This window comes from Cryptotermes secundus, unplaced genomic scaffold, assembly GCF_002891405.2.
Source record: "Cryptotermes secundus unplaced genomic scaffold, Csec_1.0 scaffold114, whole genome shotgun sequence".
In the NCBI taxonomy this organism is placed as follows: domain Eukaryota; kingdom Metazoa; phylum Arthropoda; class Insecta; order Blattodea; family Kalotermitidae; genus Cryptotermes; species Cryptotermes secundus.
Genome location: NW_019729208.1, coordinates 1,224,831 through 1,242,643, shown reverse-complemented (window position 1 = coordinate 1,242,643; position 17,813 = coordinate 1,224,831). Strand labels below are relative to the sequence as shown.

Genomic DNA, 17,813 nt, shown 5'->3' with positions numbered 1-17,813 from the left:
AGGGGTTAGGGAAAGACTGGCAGTGAGCAAACAAACAACACACAGAGTTCATATGGAGAGGTTCAGTCTCAAGAAATTAAATGAGGTAGAGGGTAAAGAGCAGTATTGTGTTGAAATCCCAAATAGGTTCACGGCTTTGGAAAACGTGGAAACTGAGGTGGATGTTAATAAAAGATGTATTACTAACTGATAATATACTCCAAATTTTTTTGTGCTCTTTGACACCAAATTTATTAATTCAGGTGTAATGAATATGGCACTACTTCGCTGACAAGTGGCAGTTGCCTGGTCAGTATAGTTTGCTTGCGACTAAAGCCTCGGAGTTCTGTTTTTTTGTATAATGAACATCTCTATTTTCATGACCCTGTACAAAGTGAAGTAAAGAAATTAAAAGATATTTTGTTACCATATTTTCTCAAATGTCCCGCACACTTTTTTTTCTAAAGACAATGTGATAAAAAGCTGGGGTGTGTGACTTATTCATGAGGAGGTTGACAGTGGTGGGAAGTTGCATACATAACAAATTTGGTAACAGTGCATGGTTTATTTGTGACTAGGTTGGTTTCTTATGTGGTTGGCAGTATTACTTTTTCCAAGTGTCATCTTAACATTCACAATTTGTTTGTTCAGCCTGCTTTTCTTTGTTTGGGCTGTTTTACTTTCTTAAATTAATATGAAACTTTGTTGAGGCCTTTTTACAGTGTAATGCATGACATTTATATTTGCAATTTGTTTCATGGCTATAACTAATGAACAATTGCATCTTGGAATATAAAATGTAGTATGGACCTAGATCGAGAGCAGACTTATAAATTTATGTGCTCAGCATGGGTTAGTATGTTAAGAATTTTAGAACTCTGTGCTTCGTATAAGTCAAATGGTGGGAGAGTGTAGTAATAGAAGACATTGTGCACATGAACATATGTATGGTAGAGGCAAAATAATATTGGAAGAGTACTGTCTTCTGGGATGTGACACCGTGTAGTGTGGTAGAAGTTTACTGACATTTTGGAAGGACATATTAGCTCCTTTTTCAATGTTTAAAAGTAAGCCAAGCCCTTAACCAGCAAGAAGCAGGCAGCAAATTTTTGTCCCTGAAGATGGGGGCAGTACATTCTTTCGAAGTGTTGGTGATCTTCTATTGTACTGTATAGTGTCACATTCCAGAAGATAGTACATTTTGTAGTCACCACTGTGAGAATTTCAAATCCAACAAAATTATTACTTGTATTTATTTTTAGGAAGGAAACTAATGAGAAGAACATCACTGTGCCAAGCCAGTTTCTTGATGTGCTGTGTGTGAATGATATTAATGAATTGTTAAAGAATGTGGAAGATTTCTTTTGTGTCACAATTTGCCTTCCACACATGAAACAGTTCAATCAAGATCTAGCCATAAAACACTTGAAACATGTCTTGTTGTTATTGTGTTCTTCTTTGGAACGAACTATGGATGATGTTGAAAGTATACATGAACGTGACTTGGACTTGTCTAAAAGTACACAACTTAAGAGGAAGTGTAATCAGAGTGAAGGTATTTTGAGTGAAGAAAGAATAAGAGTTCTTCTCCTTCTGCTGCCAACTGTTTTGGAAACTCTTATTCACTTGACTGACAGCAAAACCCTGAAGGAGGCATGCAGCTTAGATATGCTTGTGAGTTCTATACTGCCATATGCTTGTGATCATGCAAACCTTGATGCATTAAGGGCACTGGATTTGTATTTAACTGCCTGTAAGCCAAAGGAAGAAGAAGATGCTTATAGTTTGCAGTTATTTGGGAGATTGTATTCGAAATTGTTACGGAACCTGTCTTCACCTTTTCATAAGGTAAGATCAAACTTGCCAAGCCCATTAGTAGTTATTTGCTTCCTTGTATTTGTTTGTGACAGTTGAATTACTGCTATATATATATATGTAATAAACTTGTTATTTTTCAAATGAATTGTGATATCAGTTACAGTATATCTTAACAGTAGGTGTTCACCCATGTGGTGGCAGGGTCAAATGCCTCTACCATGATCCTGCAAGTCGTAGGAGGCGACAAAAAGGGAAGTCTCAAATTTGAGACAGTCATATATGGTCTCGAGTACCAAGGAACTCAGACCCGAGAAAGACTGCGCTGGCAAGGACCAGCAGCATATACAAAAGACAGACCCATCCTCTCGTCAGAGAGGGTGCCCACAAAAAACAAGACCATAACTGTCAAACAGTAAAGAATATCTGGTCATGAGCCCCAGGAGGGTGCTCGACACCAAGACTTAACTGACTGAGTGGCCGTCAGTCGCAGTATGACTTTGACTTTGACTCTGACAGTAGATGTTCTACAAACTTTAGGCTTCTGAAGGATATCTTGTATGGAACCTCATTGTTCATTTTCATGTTCACAATACCATGCAATTGGATCCTATCCTAAGCCAAATGAATCCAGTTGAAAATTTGAGACCGTTTCTTCAAGATACATTTTAATATTATGCACCAATCCATGTCTTTGGCTCTTCAGTGGTCTGTTTCTTTCATGTATTCTGACTAAAATTTTGTATTCTTTTCTTATGTCACTCATGCATACTACATACCTTACCACCATTTGCTCCCTTGATTTTAAGTGCTTAAATGTAAATTATAAAGCCTCTCATTATAAATTTTTGCCACCCTTCTGATTCTTACTCTGGCATAAGTCCAGATGTTCTTATTCACTCTCAGTCTGTGTTCTTTCATTGGGGTAAGAAACCAGGGAGCATGTCCATTGAACACAATGGATGAAATTCAGTTTTTTGTATTGTAATGTTTGCATTTTTAGGTAGGAGATAGAAGAATGAATCCGTATAGAACTGAACGGTAGCAAGCATTCCGTGTGTTTAATGTAACCTTAATTGATTTGTAAACATAATTTTGATTTGTTGTCATTGTTCCCAAATATTTGGTCTTTGCCAAATTTCACTGGATTTATTATTTATATTTATGTTCTGATATTTCCCTGCATTATTAATTTCCACAATAATGGACCATTAACTAACTAACTCACTAACTCCATGGACCTGAGCCCTTCTTGCGAAGCTGCCAGTCACTCAGCTACTCAAGAGCTTCCCAACATTTTATGGAACATGAAAGTTCATTATCATGTTCACAAGAGCCCTCCACTGGTGTCTGTCCTGAGTCAGATGAGCCCAGTCCGTACCACACTACCCCAGCTTACATATCTAATATATAAGTAGACCATTAAGTATGCAATTCTGAATGTAATCTAAATTTACAGGTATAACATTTTCAAGACATTTGTGCCAGGTCAATAGACAGTCATTTTGTTTTCTGCGTACAGATTCGGCTGTTGACTTTACATATTTTCTCCTTATTTGAGCAACCACATGACTCAGATGGATCAGAGAGAACCATTCACTGGCCAGTCTTCAGTCTATGCATGTCTGCAGAACTAGTTCCACCCATGGTACATGAATACAGAAAGAAACTGCAACATCTTGAAGGTTTAGAATTCACAGCAGTTTCTATGTATTTGTCAAAGTACCCAGAGTACAGTAAGGTGAGTGTCCATTTTAATGTAAGGGTGGGGGATAGTAAAGCAAGTGTCTTTTCGGTTAAGGTTACAGTCTTCAGGGATGTGATGGCCTGTAGTCTGGTAAAATGGTGCCACACTACATCCTAGAAGGCAAGAATGTAAGAACTTCATATCCCACATAGTGTCAGTATAATTTGTTTAAAATCATCTTTGAGGTTATATCATACCTTGAGGCAACCTTACAGAAGAGAAGTCCTGTGTGTTAAGGAGATTCCTGATACAGTCATTCTAATTCTCATCGTACATTGAAAATAGAATCTAGTAACTTTCTAATGATGACACAATGATCTTTGTCAATATTTGATCACTGAAAAGTCATTCAGCATGTTAATGATCAGAAGTGTGACCCATGATCCATAGGACCTCTTAAAGATGATTGTTTTGTTGAAGGTTCCACTCTATTTCCTGCTTGGAAACTTGTATATAAACTTCCAACTCCTGTGGGAACCAACAAGCAAACTCATTGCTTCATATGCACAAGGAATGAATATAACTGATTTCTGGGAAGTGTTTAGAGAGAAACTGCATTTGGCTAAACAACAGATAACAGGTTTTAGACCAGAATCAACATCCTTCATCCCATTAAATCGTGAGTATCTTAATGTATGAATCTTGACTTGGTTACATGTAGTTATAAAACATATTGATGCAGAACTTTGTGAATGTATATAAGATTTGAAGCTGTCATGGTGACTGTACTAACCTCCAATTAAGAGAAAGTGAGGCAGTTAACAAGGCCTGCACATATGTACTGTAAAAGGTAAAAGTAAAGCTATCCCTGTAACAGGCCATGGATGCCCCCAGGGTTGTGAGCCATCAAGGCTCCCACTTTTTTCTAGACGGTTGACTTACAGATGGCAGTGAGGTCAGCCTAATGCATCAGCCACCCTTCAACCCCTAGGAAGATTCCTGATACTGATTCCTTTTAGAGGTTTAGTTGACCCCCAAGGCCATAGTGCAGCTGGAAGGATTATGTCAAATGAAAAATTCATTTACCTCCTAAGGAATGAAACCCACGATCTTCCAGGTTGTAGCATAATACCTGAACCAACTTTGCAACCACATGACCCCACACATTTGTACTGTGCAAACTGTAAACATCAGCATAGTTTTCAGACCATTCTTACCATTGCTGATGGAAAACTGAAATTCATTGTGTCCCTAAATGACTGGTCAAGTGGTCAGGGTCAGCTGGTTCCACCTGTCACCTATCTCAGTTTCTTTTTGTTGGAAGGCAGTACGTGGTGAAGTTTTCTTGAGAGACAGGTGTGTGGAAATGGAGTTAATGTCAGACATTTTGGGGAATGTAAAATCTTAAGCTGTCATCATGAGTAAAGTTAATGAATTTTCTTGGGCTATAAGCATAAGAAGACTTTATTCATTATTATTAATAATATTGTTAATTGCTTGAGAAAATTTCATTTCATGAATGTGCTGAAGTGTCTCTTAAAAACTACTCTTATTTGGTTTATGCTGCATATGTGACTTTCATACATGGTGTGAAGTTTATGCATAAGGACAGTGTTACTTCACCAGCCTTTGCCTCTCAGAAAGCCTGTGAAAACCATTTGTAACATACAAAGAATAATTTCAATTAATAAAATTAGTAAAAGAGGCACTGTGTGTAATATTAAGTAGTGCGTATTTCTGCTCTTGTAGTAAATAAGGGCATTTGCTTTGTTATGATTTTATTGTTTATTTTCTTTTAGGTGATTTCCTATTAGATTTTTTTTCAAAACATAATCAGTTTGATGACAAACCAGATTATAATAATTACCGTCTGTTGCTCTGGAAAACAATGACAGAATTCCCTGAAGTCTGTGAGACTAAAAACAGAGATATATCTCCATTATTTCTCACATTCTTGGAGTAAGTATTGCCTGCTGTATATAAATAGATCCCAGAAATTCATGAGATCAAGATAAGGAACATCTTTGAACTGTCACTTTTCTGGGGTAAGATTGTTTCAGGGATTTCATTTCATTTCATTTCAAGAACATTCCACATAAGTTTCCTATGCTGAAAGTTTATTATTCTTCACAGAGATTGAGTTTTGTTTTAATAATTTGAACCTTTATGTTATTCATTAAATTAATCATAATTCAGTATTTAACCCTTTGTGTTCCAGTTTCTTTTTACCTCATGTCCATATCACCATTATGTTCCTTTCTAGTCAATAATAATTTCCTAAAAACAATTAGTCTGAGTGTGGTGTAGAAAATACGGAATGCCAGACTGAACCTAATACAGGACATCAGCGACTAGGTTTGGATTAGTGGGTTATTTAGCAGTGCTGTCAGTATCTGGACTAACATACCAGCGCATGGTAAGATGATTAATTGACCGCACCATAGCTCAAGTGGTTAGTCACTGGCTTCCCACCATAGCGGCCCAGGTTCAATCCTGGTTCTGGTCAAGGGGGATTTGTGGTGGACAAAGTGCCGCTGGGGCGGGTTATCTCCGAGGACTTCGGTTTCCCCTGCCAATCTTCATTCCACCAAATTCTCCATCATCATAATCACCCAGGGCAGCCTACACTAGGCCAGTCAGTGGCCGCCATGCCGAGTGGACCCAGCTGGACACCCCCCCACTAAGCGAACTTAAAAAAAAAAAGACAATTAATGATGAAGTGGAAGAAATTTGGAAGGAAGCAGCCATGACCTAATTGAGATACTATTCTGGAATTTGGCTGGGGGAAACGACTGTAAACCTTAATCAGGATAACCAGTATCCCACGGGATTTTAACCAAGTACCTTCTGAATAGGAGTATATCATTACTGCTAGATCATCCTGCTTGGTACCACAACTGAGAAAAGTAAAAAGTTTCACAAAGTCATGTTATGTCCACAGCAGCAGGCTTGAATCTGGATTGTGACCTCAGACAGTTCATGAGATTGTCATGTTGTTTTCCCTCTATGTGTGAATGTCATTCATTCCATCTCAGTCACCACTGTCACTTCCAATACAGTGCCAGAATATAACTAACTAACTTCATGGAGCTGAGCCCTTCTTGAGAAGTTGTCAGTTGTGCAGCAACTGGAGAAACTCAAGAACTTCCCAGCATTTTATGGAACCCAAAGTTCCATCACCATGTTCACAAGAGCCCTCCTCTGGTTCCTGTCCTGAGCTAGATCAGTCCAGTCCATACCATCCTGTACTGTCTCTCTAAGATCCATTTTAATATTATCCACCCACCTACATCTTGGTCTTCCTAGTAGTCACTTCTGACTTACCCACCAATATCCTACATGCATTCCTCTTCTCCCTTCATTTGTGCTACATGCCCTGCCCATCTCATTTTCCTTGACTGGCTCTTTCTTATTATATTTGGAGAAGAGTACATGTTATGAAGCTCTTATTGTGCAGTTTTCTCCAACCTTCTGTCACTTCATCTAACATTCTTTATCATATACTCTTATGCATTACCTTCAACATTTTCATTAACACAAAGAAAAAATACTATAAAACTTTTTTCTTGATATGATTTGAAGGCAGTGAACCCTAGCAGTTTGTATTGATGATTTATGGGCAAACATCCTGTTGTGAAATAATTGGCCTTGAAATTGAAATCAAACGTTAAACTTAATTTGCTGTGGGATCCATGAAGATCTATTATTATTGTTGTATTTCACGGAGAAAAAGTTCGCGACATGAATTTAAGAGAAATGGCTACATATTTTAGTTTCATTGGGACTGGAGACAATAGTCTGCATATAGGATTAAAGAAAGTTTGATGTAAAAATGAAAAGATACTGTAGATGTTATTGCAAATAATGAAATAACAGTTCTTTACTTTTGACTGAATGTACTGGTATTTTACTAGTTCAGTCTTGCAGTTTAAGTCTGTTGTTTTACCTTTTAAGGGAGGAATACTTCAAATCAAATGCAGAAGTTGCAAATTCATGGAGTATAAAGATCAGGAGTCCTGTGGAGGAGAAAAAAGTTAATGACACAGAACTTATGGAGGCTGACGAGATAATGGAAGATGCAGAATTGACAACCATAAGTAAAGAACTTGTGAAAGTTCCAAAATCATCACAGACCAATGCAAAGGAAATGTTAAAGTAAGACGTTCATACTTAACTGACCACATACTTTTTCACACTAAAATGAGTATACAGTGTATACAGTTTATAGTTTAACTTCTGATGAAGCATTTCTGCCTAGAGTTGTAAAGGTCTGAATTTACTTCAGACCTGCTGTAAAATGAGCTGATTACAGTTGCCATGTGGTCTAAGGCATGAAATGTCTTCACATGCTCACTTGCACACTCGAATCATGGGTTTGAATCCCACTCAAGGCATGTGTGTTTGCGTTTATTCTGTGTTTATATTGTCCTGTGTAGGTAGCGGCCTTGTGATGGGCTGATCACCCATCCAAGGACTCCTACCAACTGTCTAATATTAAACTGAAGTAAAACAAAGCATTTTGTGGATGCCCTGTGCTCCAAGTGTGAGCAACAGGAACAAAGATGGACTCTAAAGTGATAGTACTACCTTCTCAGATGTAATGCCATGCACTGCTCTATAAAGTAAAGGTAAAGTTATATCTGTGCTTAAGCACCATGCGATGAAGATGTATGCGGAGGAAAGGTATAGCTCCACCATTAACATCAGCACTGGATGGAGATATGTGGTCAGCCTGGTGTCTTTCCCCCCAGGTAAAGGGCTCCTATACCCATCATGTAGGAGGCTGAATGGGACCCCGAGCTGTTATCAGTGCTGTTGCCCCTGTGAGGAATTGAACCCCAATTTCTTGGTCACCCAACCCTTAGCCTAGTTCCTGCACTAAGTTACCCCAGCTGTTGCTGTAGATAACTTACTGAAGCATTCCTAGTAAGAATGCTAAGATTTTGAATTGCTTCAGAATTTCTGTAAAATGAGAGTACTGGGATATGATGACATGCAGTCAGACTTCTCTGGCATTTTGGGGGAAAATGTTGCCCTCCCATCTTAAGGGTTGAACAGTAAGCGAAGCAAATAACCAATAAGAAGCAAATATCTGCATCCATATATGCATACAGACAGGCATAACGTGCGCTATGTGCGTTCATTTTTTGTAGTTCATGAAAAGAACACATGAATATGTTTTTGAAGAGCCAGATTCTCGTTATATTTTGTTGTTGCTTGCAGTTGTCATGTAAGTGTAAATATATAACAAATTTGTGAAACATACTAAGTGTTCTTTATTGTTACAGGACTTTACTTGCACATATGAGTGTCTTTAGTAAAATGAAGAATCCACGTTCCATGTATCGAGAACCGGATTTGAATAAAATGTACCTTGACTTATTAACACATAGGAATCCTGATGTTCAGAAGATGGCCCTTGATTGCCTGATGTCATACAAGCATAAATTTTTGGTACCCTATCGGTAAGGTTCTTTTATACATTTCTGTTATTTTTTCATTATACTGTATCTTACTTTGTAGGACTTGAGGTTCTCACAGTAGTGGTTATAAAGATCTCTGTCTTATGCCACATGGTTTGCTGAAAGTCAACCAGCATTTTGGAGGAACATATTAAGTCCATTTTCAGGCTTGAAGAAGAAGTCAGCATGAAGCAGATGAACTTGAAACAGACTACACAGTATTATATCCCAGAAGACATAACTCTTCCAATCCTACTTTGTTTGTAAGACACAAGAAACGTGAATATATTCTGTATCATTACTTTTATGTCACATTCATGAAATTCATGACTATTTCATATAGCTAGCTGCTCTGTTCTGGTGTGCGTTCACTTGAGCACATTGGTAGCACATTGACGCGTTCATTACCTTGCCCATTTAAAGACACCGTGTCCATAGTACTGTAGAGGAATAAGATATAAATATTCATGACAGCGGTATATTAATAGTGTTCGATTTTGTGGACATTATCCATCTTCATAATTTTTGTTTCAACTGACATTTTGGAGACTGGACTCTGTCTCTGTCCTCTGGTTAAAAGCCTACTCTGTGGGACCCAATTGATAGAACTAGTCCCTATCTCTGGACAGCAGAAGCAACACAGGATAAAATATATAAACCAAACAATAATGCCAAAAGTCATTGTCTTGTAAACATAAGCACCCTGTTTCTTACAGAGAACATATGTATGGTTTGATTGATGATAAAACTTTCAAGACTGAATTGACAGTGTTTCAAATTGACAAGGAAAGTGAATTAATTCAAACAGAACATCGTAGTGAACTCATGCCATTCATCATGAGGTAAGGATGTAACTTTTCTTTTTAACACAATTTTCTTGACTGTCAATAGTCTTTTATTTCTTTTGAAGGTTTGTATCTCCCACATGTGCTTTGTTTCTCCGTTTAGGATTTTGTACAGCAAGATGTTGGCAAGAACAAGTGTTAGATCAGGAGGGTCAGGACAGCTGCGACGCTCTCTAGTGTTACGATTCCTTGCTGGCTGTCATGAGAATGAAATGCTTCATTTTGTTGAGATGGCTTTCAAAATATATGCAAAATATTTGAATGGTATGTTATTGTATAACACATGTAATGTAGGAGAACGGTTGGTCCTATAATGTACAGGAACTGTGAAGAACAGAAGTTCTTATCAGTAAAATTTGTAATACCTCTTGACCATCTTTTCACTGAAAATGAAACTATAAATACTACGCATAACTTCAAGTTGTGGTAGTTCCTGGTTGTATTAGTCTTGACAGAGGATAAAACCAGTAGGAGGATTTTAATTTTTCTATTCATGCAGATAAATGTAAGTTATTCTGTTTCCTGTGGAGCCAAGATCATGCAGTTGGAAGGAGTCTTAAGATATATTTGAGATATTCAGCATTTCAGCTGATGCTTGTGCACTCTTTTTAATGCAAAGTTTTTTGTCCATTTTTATATGAGTTGTGAAAGTACATGTATTTAATTCTACCTGGTAAAATTCATCTTTTCAAATTTGGAAAGCAAGAAAAGGAAAGAGCACTTAACAGATTAAGTAACCAGGGACATAGCCATAGAAGATGGTACCAAAAATTATATAGTAAACTGTAACTGTACATCAGAGAAAGAAGGAAAGGTAAGTACATTAAGATTTTTGACTTTGTGGAGCAGGGTCCCTTTGCTTTTTGATTAAGAATGCCTGTTATGAAACTCTCAAAGTTCATTATTATATTTACAAGATATAGCCACTGGACTCTGACACGGGCCACTTCATGGCCTGATACACTTTTCCTTTTCTGTTTAAAATATTAAAAGTATGTATAATTTCATCTTGGTATAACTGAGCTATTACTTCAGTAAAAGAACCCTGTAATTTACTGCTTTATATACTGTGTTAGGAGGAGCAAAGTTTTAAGATCAGTTTAATATTATTCTCCCATCTGTTCCTATTTCTCATATAAGTGGTCTCTTTCCTTCAGGTTTTCATACTAGAATTTTGTATGCCTTTTGATCTCCTTGTTTTGATCACATTATTGACTGGTGAAGAATATGGATTATGAAGTTTATTTTTACGTAATTATCTCTAGTTCTTGTCACAATTCTCAGGTCACATATTCTCCTCAGCACTCTTATAGTCAGGTACCATCTTCTTAGGACTTTCGAAGAATTAATAAATTTCATGTTGAAGGAGTTCATGTCAAAATGCTGTTGTAACTTTGATCCTTTATACAAAGGTATAATTTTGCCTGTGGTTCTATATGGGTGTGAAACTTGGTCTCTCAGATTAAGGGAGGAACATAGACTGAGGGTGGTTGAGAATATTTGGACCAAAGAAAGATGAAGTGACAGGAGGTTGAAGAAAACTGCATAATGAGGAGCTTCATAACTTATACTCTTCTCCAAGTATAATTAGAATGATCAAGTCAAGGAGGATGAGGTGGGCAGGGCATGTAATACGAATAGGGGAGAAGAGGAATGCATATAGGATATTTGTGGGAAAGCTAGGAGGAAAGAGACCAAGGAATAGGTGGATGAACAATATTAAAATGGATCTTAGAGAGATAGGATGGGATGGTATGGATTGAATTGATCTGCATCAGAATAGGGATCAGTGGAGGGCTCTTGTGAACAAGGTAATGAACCTTCCGGTTCCATAAAATGCTGGGAAATTGAGTAGCTGCAGATATGGCGGCTCCTCAAGAAGTTCTCAGCTCCATAAGTAAGTAACTTTGGTTTTTTTAGTTGTTAACCTTTTGTTACTGTTGAACAATATGTGTAATAAGATTTCTGTTTCCCTTATTGATTTCAGTTTTATTTTTCATGATTCCACAGATGATCCTGTTGCTATGGTAGATACAATCCTTGACACTCTGGATCTTGAACACATAATTCCACCAAAACGCTTACAGAGCTCTCTGAACCTTCTAAGTGTTGTACTGGACAAATTTGGCCGTTTGATGGGGCAGAGGTTGCTGCCTTATCTACTGAAAATTTTGTTCTGTATTTCTGCCATTGTGCAAGGTGCACTTGCATGCAGAGACATGATACACCCTGGCTACCTCCCTATATTACTTACATTGCGAAATTCGTGCCAAGGAATAGCAGCACGTTTTTTTGAACATTATTATAATTATGCTTGGAGTGAAGTTGAAATGGATGTCATATTTCAAACGTTGGTGTGGCCATGGTTGGAAAAGCTGCCAGTGGAAGGAATACACAGCCCTACAGCATTACTGAAGCTCTTTCTGGTGTGGAGCAAACATCCCAGGTAAAAATAGGCTGGGATAATATTCTTACTGTATTTAAATTTTGCTGTGGTCTCAGATTCCTCCTGTAGTGTTCTGTAACTAATACATTTGTCTGACGTGTAGATCGATGGTATTACTTTTGTTTGCCTAATTGTGATTTTCTTTAAAAGAAGAAAGTTTGGTATTGCTAAAAATATTATGTGAGGCTTCAGGAAAATCTTTGCAGCATTGAAGATGAAGATCGTCATCTCAGATGTCTTAAGGTTTTTAACCATCATTTGTCAGAGGTGATATAGTCTGCACTTAAGACATTCTCTTTGCTTGTTGGCTGTAACATATTTCTCTCACATATTCCTTTTTTAGTATATTCCACATCTGCCTTTCATTTACATTGTTTTTACTTTAGTTCTTGTGCATAATCCTAGATGGCAGGAGATTGCTTGACTGATATAGAAAAAAAAAAGAAATTGAAATTTTGACTGATAAAAATGAAGAGGACTTAGGAATTCTGGTAGTGTTTTACAACATGGGAAAAATTAATATTTAAGTATTTACTTGAGAAGCATTACTTGCTCATTGAGTCAATATTGACATGTCAATATGGCTAGTGTTATTTTCTTTTGAATCAAAGTTAACATATCAAAATAAAAAAATCTGCATTACAGTAACGAATATTGTAGCAGAAGCTGTAAATACCACAAATAATAATTTCCATTTCAGATATTTTGTGCTTTTGGCAAAACATGCGAGAGGAAACAAGAATTTAACTCCGTTGCCATATATTATGAATCTTCTGCTGCGTGCACAAAGTCACCCATCAGTCACTACTTCTATCATGGAGTTAGTGGAGAGGTTATTGACGCTACAAGATCACCAAGAAGAAAGGAATGAAGGCGCTGAGGTGGCTCCAGATATACCAGTCACCCTAAAACTGCAAGTTGACTTACAGGCGATAACAAAACTCTCATGTAAATAATTCATTTTACACATACCCATTAGTTAGTTAGTTATTGGAGAGGGTGGGTTTCCCCATGCACTTAGACCTGTATTGGTCCATTGTGCTTCCCTCTATGATTTCTACCAGTCTATATCCTACCGGTACTGGTGCTTATCATCAGTCCTGCCCAGCCAGCGAGACTGGCTCTACTAGCTGAGAGGTATCTATAATGCCTCCCCCATCTACCAGAGGTATTAGAGGCTGCTGTTGGGCGGGAAATGTCCGTAATTTGGCTCAGTGACCTCCTTTGGAGATATGAGGTTCTTTTACATGCCGTAAAGCTACGACACGGGACCCACGGCTTAAAGTCCCTCCCGGAGGACTTGTTCCCTGAATTTTTCCGCCCTTAAAAATTTGACGACCTCCGCCGGGTTTTTGAACCCTCATACTACGAGTCATGAGGTGGGAACGTTACCTCTAGACTACGGAGGCTGCTGCACATACCCATTACTTTTACATTTTCCATATTCGTGTAATTTGTGTTTCCATAGAATGAGTCATTTTTACAGTTATGAGATTTTAGTCACTGTGAAGATTACTGACTTCTCTGCTGTGGGGGTGCGATTTCTGGTAGATGTTTGCAGATGTTTCAGAGGAGTGTGCCATCTCAGTCTATGGCAGAAGATAGAGGAAGTGCATTCCTCCCAAACATTGGCAAATGTAGGTATTGATTTTACAGTTCCGTTTACTCTGATATATTTCATACTTTAATTTTTTTTGTTGATGTGAAACTTCACCATCTTTGCTTGCTTAATTGTTCAAACTTACTCTCATCTGAGTTAAGATTTACTGTCATCTGGGATATCATTCCATGTTATCTGCTGTAAAGGTACCAGTGTTTCAGAGGAACTTGCTACTTTCATCTTCATACTAACTTTACCAGACAGTGTGGTATTACATCCAAGAATGCGGTAATCTTTGTATTCACTGTCAACCACATGCTCACCACTTAACTTGTGTTTTAATGTTTTCTTATAGTGCATGAGAATCTGAACTATGGCAGCTGTTTGCTTCTACCTCATATTTCTGCCATTCTGGAGAGGTTAGAACGCAAACTAGGATCAAAGAAACACAGGAGTTTGAGTCAACGGGACCTGATTGTTCTGTCAAGAGTGACAGAACTTGTTTGGGATGATTCAACAAGTGACACACTGCTACGCCTTCTGCTGCCACTGCTTGGAAAGAAGATGCATGCAGGAGAGGAGACAGTCTCTCACTTTATTACCACTCTTGATAACTTGTTCAAAAATGTTACACAACCAGAAAAACACCTTAGGTAAATGAATATGTCAGTTTTGTGGCTTGTATTAGGCTACATGAGGACTGACATACACAATCTTTGTAGAAACTATGAATGGCTCATATTGTCCTCCATTGAAGAGATAGCAAGTGTTCGGGCCTGCACCAGCCCTGATCACAGTCTGTTATTTTGAAAGGCTGTGGTATGCTTTTTATCAATCATGAGCTTGTCTCTCTTGAGTTACATAAATGCTCTACAGGTTTTGAGCAGTTATAAGGTCACTTAACAATTAGGAACATACTTTTGGAGTGCTCTTCTTCCTACCATGTAGTGTATTATCTGACTTCAATTTTTTAATAGATTGAAAATTTCTCCATTTTATAATTAAGTTTTGCATGTTTTCCAGGTCTTTGGCTCCATTATTTGGTGAAGTGAATGCTCCAGGGCCAAGAAAGCTTTTGAATCGTTTGCTGACAACAGTTGCTAAGCGTAGCAGTGAAGAGCGGAAGGAACACCTAGTTGCTAGTGCAGAGCTGATATCAAGGCTTAATGCTTTCAATCCCAAGTGGGTAGAGCAGCCAGATTTCAACGAGCGTCTCGAAGGATTTAATGAAGTCCACAAGATGCTAGAAAAGGGACAGATTGATTTAGATCTGGGAGTCATAATAATACATAACTGTTTTCATTTCATCAGGACTGTAAGTATTAGGATCAAAATGTAGTCTGAAACAGTACTTAAACTTGTTTGTTATACCTTATACAAGCAGAAGCCTAAATTTGTTATGAAAGTGCCCCTAAATTACTGTATGCTGTAGTTCAGAGGAAGGTGAAGCTGTCCCTGTGCTTAATTAATTAAGCACCACACCATGAATATGCGTGGGGGAGTGAAGGTATAGTTCCACAATTCTTGACCTCAGCACTAGATAGTGGTGAGTGCTGAGCTTCACACACCAGCTGCTTTACCTTCATGGAAAGGGCCCCTGATTCTCATTGGATAGGAGGCTGTGTGAGCCCCAGAGTGTGTCTGGACATGGTGGAGAAGAGAGAAATCTCTTTACCCTGCCAGGAATTGTACTCCGGCTGTCCAGCCCATAGCCCGTCGCTATACTGACTGAGGTATCCTAGCTCCCCTTACAGAATACTGGAAGAACTGGAATTGCTTCTTTCTTCTGAATGGTCATGCAAATTTTTTTTTTAATTAAAAAATGTGGGGCTCTGCAGATTTGAATGAAATTCACATAAGTTATGTAAAACATACCTAAGTATGCGTACACAGAGTTTTATTTAGTGATTCATTACACAGAAAATAGGAGCTGGGATAGTTGGTACAGCAACTAGCTACGGGCTGGACGACCAAGGGGTCGGAGTTCAAATCCTGGTGGGGTCATAATTTTTCTGTCTTCACTTTGTCCAAACAGGCTCTGGGTCCTGCCCAGCCTCATATCCAGTGGGTACCGAGGGCTCTTTCCCTGGGGGTAAAGCAGCAGAGGCAGGGGTTCAACTAGTGCCAAGGTCAAGAAAATATGGATCTAGATATGCATTCCCCCATATGCCTCATGGCACAGTGGTTAATTAGTTAAGCACAGGGACAACTTTTACATCAAAAACTGTTCTACATTTGGAATGTTAAAAATAGGCGTTTTCCTTATGTCTTATCCCCATGAAAATGGAGGCAACATATTCCTCCCAAACACTGCAGAATATTCACCAGGCTACAAGGCATCAGATCTCAGAGAATAGTATTCTCCACAGTTACTACTGTGAGAACCTTGAATCTCAACTGTACCATTACTGTAAAAGTGATTTAGCTACAGGCCTCTTTGATCAGAATGTGTCACAGCCTTGATCTGCTCTATGTTTGGATATGATGACACTGTCTTTTAGGGTACAGCCTGAGTGCGGCGGGGTGTGGAGCGGAGTGTGGGCAACTTTATGGTAGGGACGGCAGCAGCCGCTGCTGTGTCCTCAGTGCACATCCAGCATTCAGCATTTTCAGGTGTTTTCATAGCAAGAAATGTACGAGACTTTCGTAAACTATTTCTGTCAAATGTCAGATTTAATTCAATAACATCTTCTGTAGCAATGAACAATGGACATGTTTATGGATATTTCTCAAGAAAACATAAGAGCGTAATAAAATAAAAATATAAATACTTTCCATCCCAAGTTTTACTGCAATTTCATTCCATGTTTTCTTCGCTGTCACCCTGCTTTTGTATAACGGATGGTGAGAGGGCCATATTTCAGGCTTTCGTTGAACTTCCGAAATTATTTCCTCAAAAGACCTCTTCCAAACGCTCCTAATGCTACTGAAACAAACTGGTTTGACCTGCACGCTGCACGCTCTTTCCACGCTAGTACAGCACGCTGCCCGCTCCGCTCAAAACGCACGGTTCCAGGACACGCCAATATATTCAAATGGGTTTGTGATGCACGCCCTGCCCCGCCCAATGCTCCATGCCCTGCTGCAGGGCAGGTCTTGTGGTGCTATAATATTTATTTTTTTTTATTTCTGTGTAGTTTATTTAACAATGCTGTCAGGACCTCAAGACTGTATGTTGTGAAATTATTTGATAATAGTGAATGATGAATTTGAAAGAATATGGAAATGATCATGTCCTAATTTAAGGTACTATCCTGGAATCGTTTTTGGAAGATGGCCATGTTTAACCTTAGGATAGCCAGTAGGCCTTGCTGTAGCTCAGCAGTTAGTTGCTGGCTTCCCACTGCAGCGGCCTGGGTTTGGACCCAGGTCACGTCATGTGCGATTTGTGGTGGACAGAGTGACACTGGGGCAGGTTTTCTTTGGGAATTTGGTTTCCCCTGCCAATCTTCATTACATCAGTTGCTCCATAATCACCTCATCTATCATCTGGGGCTGGTACAATAGGCTAATAGTGGCTGCGGTACCAAATGGACTCAGTCTCACACCACTAAGAATAGTGTGACGTGTTGAGCCATGGATCACCCCTACCTCCCCAGCGGTACGTGGCGGTAACGTAACGCTCGCGTTCTTACGAAATAGGCGAGTTCCCGCCCCGCCACTCCCCTCCGCGGTGACGTCACCGAGGGATATCGCGGTCGCTAGGCAACGCGAATCAACAGCGGCGACGTTACGATAGTAACAGCGGTGACCTCCGCTAGCGTTACATAGCAACAGAGCGCCAGGCAAAAGGGTGCCTATTACGTGGCCGTTTTCCCGTATTGTCCGATCGAGGCTACATAGGGAGAAGCGAAGGCTATTCACAGCCAGTTCTAGTGTGGCTACCGCAGAGTTGTACTGAGTCAGTCAGCGAGTCCTGGACCTATCGTCGAGTTAGCCAGCAACCAGTCAGTTGTATTGTGGCATTTGGAGTGTACTA

At 39.0% G+C, this 17,813-nt stretch overlaps 1 protein-coding gene across 1 annotated transcript in view; it reads left to right on the top strand.

Annotated features, from left to right (window-relative positions):
• The window catches only part of LOC111865360 (small subunit processome component 20 homolog), a 65,832-nt gene that overhangs the window by 13,971 nt on the left and 34,048 nt on the right, over positions 1 to 17,813 (top strand). The window contains exons 7-18 of the mRNA XM_023853311.2: positions 1,242 to 1,827; positions 3,317 to 3,535; positions 3,962 to 4,160; positions 5,281 to 5,440; positions 7,436 to 7,636; positions 8,770 to 8,946; positions 9,660 to 9,785; positions 9,892 to 10,052; positions 11,799 to 12,234; positions 12,935 to 13,182; positions 14,190 to 14,487; positions 14,858 to 15,149. Coding sequence (XP_023709079.1) covers positions 1,242 to 1,827; positions 3,317 to 3,535; positions 3,962 to 4,160; positions 5,281 to 5,440; positions 7,436 to 7,636; positions 8,770 to 8,946; positions 9,660 to 9,785; positions 9,892 to 10,052; positions 11,799 to 12,234; positions 12,935 to 13,182; positions 14,190 to 14,487; positions 14,858 to 15,149 — 3,103 coding nt within the window. The remainder of the gene's footprint in view (positions 1 to 1,241; positions 1,828 to 3,316; positions 3,536 to 3,961; positions 4,161 to 5,280; positions 5,441 to 7,435; positions 7,637 to 8,769; positions 8,947 to 9,659; positions 9,786 to 9,891; positions 10,053 to 11,798; positions 12,235 to 12,934; positions 13,183 to 14,189; positions 14,488 to 14,857; positions 15,150 to 17,813) is intronic.